The 11,935-nt window shown below is 37.3% G+C and overlaps 1 protein-coding gene across 1 annotated transcript; it reads right to left on the reverse strand.

Annotated features, from left to right (window-relative positions):
• Positions 1-43: 43 nt before the first annotated feature.
• LOC5504003 lies at positions 44-10,457 on the reverse strand. Its single transcript, XM_032372279.2, has 15 exons — positions 9,830-10,457; positions 8,063-8,978; positions 7,712-7,750; positions 7,293-7,515; positions 6,776-6,930; positions 5,729-6,450; positions 4,833-4,890; positions 3,042-3,194; positions 2,396-2,495; positions 2,050-2,092; positions 1,842-1,917; positions 1,552-1,623; positions 1,010-1,101; positions 761-851; positions 44-655 (listed from the first exon to the last, which is right to left on the reverse strand). Exons 2-15 carry the CDS (start codon positions 8,834-8,836, stop codon positions 617-619), a joined length of 2,637 nt encoding a protein of 878 aa, XP_032228170.2. The 5' UTR covers positions 8,837-8,978; positions 9,830-10,457; the 3' UTR covers positions 44-616.
• Positions 10,458-11,935: the final 1,478 nt, after the last annotated feature.

The following is an 11,935-nucleotide window of genomic DNA, read 5'->3' on the forward strand; positions in this document are numbered from 1 at the left end:
AAGTAAGAAGGAAGTTAGGATGATAAAAGTAGCTATCAAGCTATTTGTTTCTTAACAATACACTCTTGTGATTTTTTTTATTTCTCAATAATACAGTATTTATGTCATAGACACATAGTGCATAAATATCATAATAAACAATACATCTGTATGCCAATGAATCATAACCTTTTTTACAAGGTAAGAGAATGTATGTACTTGGTAATAACCACAATTAAATAGCATATGCCTCATGTCAATTTAATATAAATATTTACAACATTTGGTTAAAATATTTTGTGTCCAATTTTGTTTAAATAAATGCTTCTTCCAGTTAGTGGGATATTCTATCTAATTTCTATTGTATTTTTTGTGATTTTTCATTGTGAAATCCTACACCTCGCTTGCCCCCTTCACAAAAAAATCAATTTGTTTTTAAACAAAAAGTACAATCTTTCCTATCAAAAGGTGTAGCAAAATAAAGTCCAGCCTGAAATTTATATACATTTTATATAAATGTGTTCTTACTATCTTTTTGCCTAAATAAGGTGTCCTAAATAGAATATTAAATCCAATATCTAAATCATACACCTTTGTTTTCCCAAACCATTTGGACTTTTTTTCCTGCATTTTATCACTATAACACATCCAGTATCTTTCTCACTGTTGGGCTGACCTGATATCAAAACAAAACATAAGATGTTATTCTTTATTGTTTCATAGAATGGGAAGCACAAAAATCAAATAAGAAAAATTGAGCTGCCAAGTAACCACAAATTACCTTAAATCCATCCAATTTCGATTTTAAACTGCAGAAGTCGGCTTCTTCTATGATTTCCCGAGTGTTATTGAGCCCTCTTGTTTCCTCCGTTCTATTGAAATAATAACATGTTGCACAAATTTAATTTAGACAAACCCAAGCGGTTCAGTTTGTGTGATATAGTTGTGTTACATAATCCACAGATCTTGCCAGAAGTATTTTATTTCCACAGTTAAAATTGGACATCAAAATACCAAAGAATCTACTCACACAAAGTCTGCAAACAGGATTCTTTCTGAGAATGCAGCAATAGCTGAGAACTGTTTTAGGTTGAATTTTGTTTTGTCATCTGCCTCAACCATCTGTTTAGAAGTTACAATACATGAGTTAGTTGTTGGTACACCACACTCTGTTCTCTCATCAAGATCCCCCTCTCCCCCACCATTGATCTGATCAAATTTGTGAAAATATACCTTAGAGGCCAGGGGCAAATCTAGCTTTTTGCCAAAAGGGAGGGGGGTTGACCCACAAATTTTCGTCATTATTTTACCTTCGCAACGATTTTGGAATGGGCAAACACAATGAAATAAAAAGGGCAGCCCAAGGGGGGGGGGGGGGGGAATAAACCCCCTAACCCTTTATAGATCCGCTACTGGAGGCCTTATCTTTGCTATCTGTCTCCACCCTCTCACATTTGATCTGATCAAATCTGTGGAAATATACCATAGAGGCCTTATCTCTGCTATCTGTCTCGCATCTCTCTCATATTTGATCTGATCAATTCTGTTAAAAATATACCTTAGAGGCCTTACCTCTGCTATTTGTCTCACTTGACTTGTGTTGATGGAATCAACATGAACCTCCTTGAGTGCCTTGTCTAGTTCCTTTAATACAAGACAAGCATATTCAGACTTACATAAAACACATCCTGTATGATATAATCCCTTCTTTACCTTAACCAATAAAGGCAATCTTTGTCTTACAACTTATCCTGTATGAAATAGTCCCATCCCTATCTTTATTAATGAAGGCAACCCTTAACTTACCCCGTATGATATAATCACATCCCTATCTTAACTTATTGAGGCAACCCTTAACTTACCCTATATGATATAATCCCATCCCTATCCTTGTCAGTCTTCTGAAAAATATTCTTGTACAGTGCTTTTCTTCTTGTGCTAAAAAAGAAATGCTAAAAATGAAGCTCCAGAGTAAGGGTTTGGCATGGGGAGTAGGATGGGTTGGTGGTGGAGTTAGCTCCATAGGGTGAGGTAGAGTTAGGTGGGAAAATTGCTGATGGCAAGAATTACCTTATAATACAGTACTGTGTTAGGTAATCCATCGCTGACATTGCTGGAGAGGAATAGAAAATAATACAATTGTCAAAATATTTATAGTTTATATGAAATTAATGCTAAAACTTCCAAATTGGTGCCAGTTTCTTTTCTATAAGGTAAATTGTGGGAGACTGTTCTTTGTATATTACTCACCAGTGTCAATATAATCTACTTCTCTGATGAGTTTTTTTGTTATGAAAATACAAATACTGAATAAGTAATTTACCTTGTTTGTGTATTGTATAAGAAATCATAGGGAAAAAAATCATTTTCTACCAAAATTTGACAAAGATAATATTGGCCTGTAAACTTAACTTACACTCTAAAACTTTAACATCCATTGGTAACTCAAATCTACTGGTCTGTTTAGAGAGGGCAAGTCTCCCCTGTAGCCATGGTTTCATGCCTTCACGTTTACGCTGTAAAGAAATAAGGTTTATTTTAATGTATATTATTCAGGAAAGGAATGACACAGTCATGACTACAGACAGGAAGTCTGAGAATAAAGTGCTTATGGCAAAAACTCTTGAAATTTGAGAACATGATTAATTGAGCTGATAAAAAATTATATTTAAGTGAAAGACTTGCAATTGGACTTCTGAAAACGCTAGATTTGTAACAAAATAATAGTGGATCGAAATTAAGATAATGCTTTGCTTCAGATTCATTTTATCCATATGAGACATGTTGAAAAATATTTTTTTCATCAGAATTCCAAAATTTCGTTTTTTCAAAACAATGAGCAAATTTTGCTGACTAACTATTATTAGGCTTGTACCCAGGATTGGCTGAAAGGGGTGCATAGTCATAGGTATCACAAGGAAAAGCATAGTATTTAATGAATATTCCTTAATAAGAAATTACCCACTTTTTGGCTGCCCAAAGGGGGTGTAAATGCACCCTGCGCACCCCCCTGTGTACACGCCTTCTTATCGTCAACCCTTTGTGCTGCATCCTCTACCTACCTTCTCCTCATCCATGATGGCATTGATGACTAGGCTGCTTTCAGGGAGCATTTGGTGGTAACTGGGCCCTTGCGGCATTGGATTTACAGCAGGAGTAGACCATTTAGCTGTTTGGTTCCGCCGAGCGTTGTCTAACCCATATTCCAATAAGTCCTGGTAATAAAGATGTTGTCGCGCTAGTTAATGCGCTTAAGTCTAGTTATTGAGTTATTGATTAGTTTCAGTTATGGATAAATGATTTGTAATAAGACCCTTGTAATGTACACATGATTCAATGTAATTTAAGTCGGAAGGAGTGACTGTGTAGGAGAGATTTGTAATGAACGTCGAGGAATAAACATCAAAATACAGTCCCCTGAGTGTGGTTAGATTCCTCAACTTATGTAGAGCATTAGTCCTTTTGTAGGTTGTGATGTAGTTTATGTAAATGGGTAATTTACAGAAATAGAACTAAAGTTGACTAAAAAGAAATTAAACCTAGAAACATTTACATGACCCAGGTTTCAACAGTATTAAAGTTTTTTTCTAACAATTTTTGGTATACACACAATTTAAAACCGTGAAAAAGATCTACTATATTTTATCTCTAGTTTTTACTTTATTAGTTTACTAATACTGCATTTCAAACTAACTTCTCCCGCAATTGATGCAATTGCAAGTATGAAATTCTAAAATCAATCTAGGTTTTTTGTGTGCTTAAATTCCAGCACTCTCCACTCTTACGGTGATATCTTCACTTACTTTAATTTAAATGGACTTTCAAAGGGTATTTCTCTAGGGTCCCAACTATTGTTTGCTGATGTTTCAATATGTTTTTTCCATCAGAGAACGGTTTAATTGTGTCATCCGCATTAAATATGCTCTTGTGCTTGACAAAATTAGTGCTCACTAAATACTTTGCATTTTAACAGGCAGCCCCTGGGTTTTGTCAACCAATAAAAACATTGTACAACAATAAAATGCTAAGCTACTAACATACTTAAGTTATCCATGAAAAAAATATTTTCATGCCCACCACATGCCATTTAATCATCTTTGACTTTAAGATTAAAATCAGTGACACCAGAAATAATATAATTTCCCTGAACTTTTTCATGTTATTCTGAATGTTCATAACAACAATAGATAAAACCCTACATTGTTATTTTTTTTATGAAAAATAAATGACCCGTAGCTTCAAGGAGTTCATGAGTTTGAAAAGAATAAAACAACCATAAAATACTGCCTACTGAAGGTCAGTTTCGTCTTTTGGACTTTCCTAAGGCCTAGATTTGATCATAATATATTTAAATAAATTAAAAGGATAATATTCATCACAAGGTCTGAGATTCAGATTAGGTTTAATTCTCCTTGCACCTGTCACAGGTAGTATTCTTATGCTAATACCCCCCACACTAGTAAATTATGTTCCAAGGGATGTTAGAGCTAAGAATGAGCCAATAAAATAAATAGATCTATAAACTATTGAACATTTTATGTATATGTAAATGAGTAAGTATGTTAATGACTTGAGTTATTCTCAAATAAATGTATATGTAAATAAGTAGTATGTCAATGATTTGAGTTATTCTCAAATAAATCGTGCCTTAAAGTTACATGTTCATCATGCAATAAAATAATTTTGACAAAAGGGGAGTGGTGGGTAAGGCTGCCAGCCCCCCCCCCAACACACACACACACCTGCCGTAAACATCTTATACAATATATCTTTGAACTGACAGAGTGAGTGCTTGTTGGTAACCCACTACCTTAAGTTATCAGAACTGAATCAGTGCAAATTAACATACTTACAATTGGCTGGTACATTTTATAGGCACCTGGGGCTCTGACAAACTCTGGGTCTGGAAGCCTGGAGAAATACATAAATACATAAGGATATGGAGACACCAGTAACATAAGATACATATAAGGGACTGAAGGTAGAAAATAAGAAGTGTAAAATTATTTTTTAAACATCATATCACAGGCTAAATCAGACCAAATGCTAGTCCTAAAGCATGTGTCTATATATATTTTGTGACAAAAAAAACATAGTGAATAATTATTTTTCATTCAAATATCTTAAGCACATAAAACAGTACAAGGAATAATTTGATAACCCTTATCTACAGTTTAGTTGTCAAAATTCCATTAAGGTGTCAAAAACATCAGCAGTGCAAAGTGTATTAAAATCAGATTTAGCCAAATTATAAGATGTCAACATCAAAACTGTACTTCTCTTGACTCCTATTATATTATATATTTTTAACATTATTTGAATTACTTTACAAATAAACAGTAGTTAAAAATGGCATGTTTTCAACTTGTAGGTAGAAAATAGCTCATGATATAAAATACCAGATAACAAAAACATTTGGTGCTAATGAAAACAAGCTGTCACAAGGAAAAAATGTTTCATGACTCTAATTGTGGTTATCATATACGCATGTCCACCAGTCGGGCACAACCTTGGGTTATACACAACAGTAATGAGTACAGTAAATGTCTTGGATTTTATTTTTCTGTACATCAAATACTTGATATTACAACTTACTGTACCCAGTTAGTAGGTAACTTAGCACTTGAAAAAAAAAACAACCCTTACCTGGTTTTAAAATGTTGCTTGTGTTTCTTTTTAATTTGTTATTTTCCATTTAAACTTGGTAAGTTGAAAATAAGTTAAAATCAAGCCCTGTGTAAGCACTTACCTCTCAGGTTCTAATGGAGCAGGTGTTGGTGGTTTCTCTTCTTCTTTCTGCTCTTCTTTTACCTCTTGTTTCTCAGCTTCTGGTTCTGGTTCAACCCATGGTGTTGGCAGTTGACTTGGTTTGTGCTGTGACTTGATATCAGCCTCACGCCTCTCAAATGTTGGTTTGGCTCTAGGCTTTTTCAGTTGCTCTGTCTTTGCTGGTGTAGCTGGCGCTGGAGCCAGTTTTGGCTCAGGAGCCTTGGTGGGCTTCAGGATTGGTTTTGGTGGTTCCTTTGGTGCTACAGGGTTTGGCTCTGGTGGTTTATAACTTGATATTTTGACTGAATCAAGGAACTTGACTTTTGGCTCTGCGGGACTAATGCTTACAGGAGGAGGAGCCTCTTTTAGGGGCTCAGGTTCAGGGGGCTTTATTGGTTCTTGCAAAGGGACATCTGTCTCATGAGGTTCCATATCATTTCTTACTTCAGGTCCCTTATCCTCTATTTGCTCCTCTTTAATAAAAGGAACTTCTTGCTTGGTGTCCCTATCACTTGTTTCGCCTTTCTGCTCATCTTCCTGCACATTATCGTGTTCTGTTATCACATCTGGTTTATTTGTCTCTTTGGCTTCGGGTTCTGTAGTTTCCAGTGCTGGCTCAGGGGTATTACTTATTGCCTCTGGCTCTTCCACTGGTTCAGGTGAGGGTGACTTTCTTGTAATAAGTATTTGTACTTCTGGTTCCTGGAGAAACAATAGTCAGAGTGTTTAGTCTTACATCTAATTGATTCCATCATTAGGACAATCAATAAGGACATTATAGTGCCACAGAGAAACTAGAAATATTCAGTTTTGGATTCTGAGCATAGTATTATCAAGTGATAAATGGCACAAACTGCCGTGCAACCAAAAAGCCAAAATCTCACAAAAACAGTGAATAGTAGTAGCTTTCTGGTCATTAGTAGAAAAGCATCCCTTGCCTTAAAAAATCATAATTAGGGTATAAAACTTAAAAAATTATAATAATAAGGGTTTGCCAAAAATGCTTTGATTTTTGAATATATCTTACCTGGAAGTCAGAGTCTGACTTGTTGTCATCGACAGGAAGAGGGTACTGTTCCGGAGGATGGAGTAGGGTGTTGTTGGTGCTGTTGTAGTTGTCTGCCATATCAAGGTATTGCTCAACAATATCACCCATGTCTGCAACATCTCTTTCATCCAGTTCTAAGTAAAACAGGTAAGAAATTTTGGGCTACTTTAATAGATGGAGTATTGCAGTCAACCTGTTTTATGTGTACCATGGCTTCCTTGTAAAAGGCCAATAAAGGCTGATTTAGACAGCACAATTTAGTCGTATGTGACCTGTCTACGGCATGTCTTAGCCTTGAATTACACACTATGACTTTCATAGTCAAAAGTTGTAGCAAAGTCGTAGGCTGATTTGCACTCTACAACTAGAGTTGTAAAGGTGTTGCGGGCAAGTTGCATAAGACAAAATCGTGCTGTCTAAGCCGCTCAAGTAAGGGTGCGAGACACCCCTCCCTACTTCCCCAGCCTACTGGCCAGGTGCTATATAAGCAAAATACCTGATGGGTCGTACTGTTCTGACAAGGACGGCTCAGTGGGTGTGGCAGGTACCACAAAGCTCTCTTCAAACAACACCATCTCATCCAGATCTTCCTCGGGCAGGGTGTCAGGCTCCTCATCTGACTGGGTGTTATACCCGCTGGTCAGGTTGGTGGGTGATTGACCAGAGATGGGTGCTGGCGTAACAAAGTGAAGGTACTGTGGAACTTGACCTCTTCTGTACTGAAGAAAAATATGTTTTAAGGAATGAGAATAGGAGGTATGTTGAAGGAGCAGGTAGTGAAATATAACCAGTAAGCAAGATGTTAGAATCAAAATTGAAGCAATTAAAAAAAGCTGAAAAGGAAGACAAAAAGAAAAGGAAACTAAGAAATAGGAATTATCATTGTCAACATTCTTCTACAAGTACTAGACTCACTACAGATGGTCTTGCAACTGGCCAAAACTGTGCATGTCTCTGTAATAAAAGAGAATAAAGTTGAAAGTCTATAAACACTTCTCTTCTTGATGCAAGTAGTACCTGAATGTCCCTTCCTCTTAATTATAAAAAGACAAAATGTAACTGACAAGACAGATAGATAAGTGGAAATAGTTACTAATAGTTACCCAAAACCTTGGGGAAGTGTGTTTTGGGAGGAGAACAGAGTGGTTATCCTTTTTGCTGATTAGCAAAAAGCATAGCACAATGACCTGTACATGGCAGGTTTATATAGCTTTGATTTATGGTGTGCACAGGTGTCCCTCAGCTACAGTAGTAGCCTGTACTCACTGTGTCTGTTGCTGTTTTAGGCCGGGTATTGTATGCAGAACAACAGTGTCTTAAACCACTATGGGTCACTGCATTTTGTATAATATTGGGCATGCAAGTCAATGGCCTTGTCATGGCGTAAAGCTTGTCATGTTCATTGCCGTCACTTGGGACCTTCGTTACAAGTTCAACTGCACTAAAATTATATGGCAAAGGGGCAGATTTGCATCTTTCTTTTTGTCTTTTATGGATATCTTCAGGAGAAAGTAATGATCGTGATGTTGAAGCAGAACTTGTTCTTAGCTGCCATGCCCTTTGCGGCGCACCCCTTGATACAGGTCGACTGGAGCCTGCTCCAGAACTTGCTGTCTGGGGCCTCTTTGGCACATATCTAAAATGTCTTGGTGGTGCAGACTTGCATCGTGTCCTTTGGAATCCTAGGTACATAGCCGTTGGTGAGGAGTGTATAGATTTTGTTCCTGACTTTGAACTATACCCACTTCGAGATGATGCAGGCCGTGATGTTACAGGAGTAGGAGAAGGATTTTTTAGCATGCCAACAGATAAATTTGGTGTTTCCCACCCTGGCTGGTGGCCATAGGCATGATTCCTTGCTTTTGTAGCTCCCATAGAGGTATTAAACCTTGGAGTAGCACTTTTCACCCTTCTGTTATATAGCCTGTCGGCATTAGCACTTGAAAAAAAGTTGTAGAGGGCGTTGGGATCTAGATATTCTCTGTCTTGCACCCTATTGCCCGCTGTCAACCACACGCGGTCTTGGTCTGGGTGAGACATGGTGATGGGTAGATATTCTTGCTTCTAACTACAGGTATTACTGTGCCAAACTTGAAGCTCTTGTACCCAAAATGCTTGTTTTGTTTCACTTATGACCCTTATGCTCACCATTTAATGTTATTCCAGCCATCTTAAGACAACCCTGAAAAATAAACACATATTTTTAAAGTTAAAACTTTATAAACCCATTCTTCTTGTTGATCTCTTCAGAATTTAAGTAGAATTGTTTTTTGTGACATCACAATAAGATTTTAATCCTTCTTGATTTTACAGCATTTAGCAAGTGATCGTAAAACAAAAGGTGAGTTTTCAAATAGATTAACAAAATGGCTTAAACTTGACAATGGATGTAGAAAACATGCAAGGATCGATCAAGAATTCAACAAAAAAATTGAGATTTACTGGGCCCTTGAGCAATAGCTAGCAAATGAATGCATTCCAAGCAAGTAGATAACATCACAAACCTCAAATGTCCTAAAGAAAATCGAAGCAACGACAAAGAAAATTCGTAAATAAAGGATCCAAACCTTGAACATTATTACCTGTTTTATATCTATAAGTACAACATAATTTATTTTGATTTATTTACATTTTTTCCCATAAAGATGCCGGTCGAGAAAATTGAGTAAAGTTTTATTTTGTCACTTCATAAGTTAAATGATTAGCAATAAATTTGCTCGTAGTGACATATTAGTTTATTGGATGAACAATCTTTGTTAAATGAAGTTCACACAAATTTCTTATACTTCTATTTGAATGTTTAGCATATTTGATTTAATAAGATGTCCTTCCGAAAAAGTTAAGAGAACGAAACGAAAGTTCGAATTGCTTGTGAAATGAAAGGTGACAAAATTTTACAATCTTTGCTTGATTGGAAGGGAAACCAAAGTAGGGAAATGAATATGTGGCAAAAAAAAAACTCTAATAGTGTAGCTGGCTCACCCAGATATAGTAAATGATATTAGAATATAAGCATCTCTAAAATTATTGCACCTTTGGCTTTCTTTCACTTTACCAAGACAGGCGGCATCTTGTTACAGCGACTTTTGCAAAAGAGCTTAGTGTCTTGCTCGTAAAACTACAATCCAATATTGGTTGAGGGGAACAGCAAACGGTTATTTGCCTTTTACAGCCTCAAATCTCAGTATCCCGCTATGAAACTTCTCCGCAACAATCGATCCACATGTCTGCGTCGCCAACACAAAGTCAAATTTTCAAGTTGTTTATCCGTATATTAGTCCCTTGTTAAGCTCACCCAATCAAAACTAAGTTCATTCCTGTACTTACTTTTGGCCAATCAGCGATCTCGTAAGAAAAGCAGTCCATAACTTCGGTTTCCATGACGATATTAGAACACCTTTACTACTAAGTGGCCCCAAAAAGGCTTTAAGTTTATCGCAAACAAAGCGAACAATAGAGGTTTTGGGTATCCAAAGTCAGGATAGTTGATGCGTGCGATGTCTTCTACTCCAGATTCTTCGTATGGAAAGATCAACGTGGCCCAGGTGATGAAAATAGCGGATCCTCTACCGGAGCAATGGACGCTTGTCAAGGACTGGAACATTGAGCGGCGAGAACGCCACGAATCCTGGAGGTCGCAGGCGAACTCCCAGATACTACACATGTACCAAGAAATGGAGAAATCTATCCAAGAACATCCCAATGCTCTTGAAAAGCACTGAGAATTGCAGTGTGTTGGAAACAACCTAAATGGAAAATAATGGGTTGTACACGAGAACATTTCACAAATTCACAGCTATATATTTATTACGGAATAGCAAAAAGAAACCGGCAGAGAAGACGTCTGTTTACACTGTATTGGTATTTGTGTCAGAGACGATAAGCATTAAATATTTATTTAAAAGTTTTATTTCAAGTTAAAACTACAGTTTGCGTCGATTTATCGACACGCGACGGTAGAAGTATGTACTATTTTACAAGCTGTTTGTTTGAACATTAAGCAAACAATCTTTATAAGAACATTTAATATATTTCGATAAAGTTTAATATATCAGTAATAAAATTCTCAATTTTACTTTTTTGTTTGATTGCCTGTTTTTCCCTTCCTAGTCTTAACTGTTTATTTTTTTTCTGTCCGGCTTTCCGTTCTGTCCTTCCGTCTACCTGACCCGTCCGTCATTTCGTCCGTCCGTCTAACATTGTCTGTCGTCATTGTCTGTCGTTCCCGTCTGTCTGACTGTCCGTCTGTCTGTACCCGTTCGTCAGTCGATCTGTTGGCTTGTCTGACTGCATGTACCCGTCCGTCTGTAGATCTTTCCGTATGTCTTTATCTGTATGTATGTATGTAGTCACACTACATCCAGTCACCCTGCACTACTGTCACGCGGGAAAATATCGCAGGGTGTCGGGATTCGCTAGTACTTGCCAAGCGGGAAATAACGCTGGGTGACGGGTTTCGCTATTTTTTAACTTTAGCATTTTAGTCAATTTGCGGCCAACTTATGCCGGGAGTTAATGATTCGTTTTTGTTTAGTTATGGGTATGTAGCGTGTTACCCCCGAAGTCAATAATAACCATGTAATCATTACGTAGGTCACGGCAAGTCTCCAAGTGTAACTCACTGGCACACCCACGTAGGAAGGTCGGCCTTCGTACACCTATTGGCTAAAAATCTTATCCAAACGAAGCTAAACGTTTCTCGGGGTGTCAGCGAAGGTCTCTCGTTTGGACTTGCCGTCCTTAGAGAGCATACAAAAGGGATGCGGTACGATACCCCAAGTTCATCTGAAAATCTACTTGTAAAACCGTCTTGTACACCCTGTGTAAAGCAGTTTTGTAACAGCGATCAAGTAAACCCGGTATCGTCCCCAAAAGTCATCTTTGTCGTTGTTACACTACAATTAAATACCACGCAAAAGAACCCCAAATAAAATATCGAATTTAAATTGAGAATTAAAGGAATTCTGATATTTGTTTGACCTTTGCAGCCCAAAAGAGTTTTTTTTTGTATCACATCTCCCCCCCCCCGCCTCTTCATAAGGTTATATCTCTACCCTCTCGCCTCGTCTACCACCAGGGCCACCGAATGGTCCTTGGTGAGCACTTGTGAGCAAATGAACACCCCGTTTTTTTATGCGA

The sequence above is a fragment of the Nematostella vectensis genome, chromosome 4 (genome assembly GCF_932526225.1).
Source record: "Nematostella vectensis chromosome 4, jaNemVect1.1, whole genome shotgun sequence".
NCBI lineage: Eukaryota > Metazoa > Cnidaria > Anthozoa > Actiniaria > Edwardsiidae > Nematostella > Nematostella vectensis.

Bases quoted from the DNA above. Each gene is read 5' to 3' on its own strand.
- LOC5504003 (XM_032372279.2), bottom strand. From the start codon at position 8,836: ATGTCTCACCCAGACCAAGACCGCGTGTGGTTGACAGCGGGCAATAGG. The intron at 6,451-6,775 runs GTAAGATATATT...TTGTTTCTCCAG, and splicing joins AGTCAGACTCTGACTTCCAG to GAACCAGAAGTACAAATACT. The intron at 2,496-3,041 runs GTAGGTAGAGGA...ATTTCTTTACAG, and splicing joins CCATCATGGATGAGGAGAAG to CGTAAACGTGAAGGCATGAA.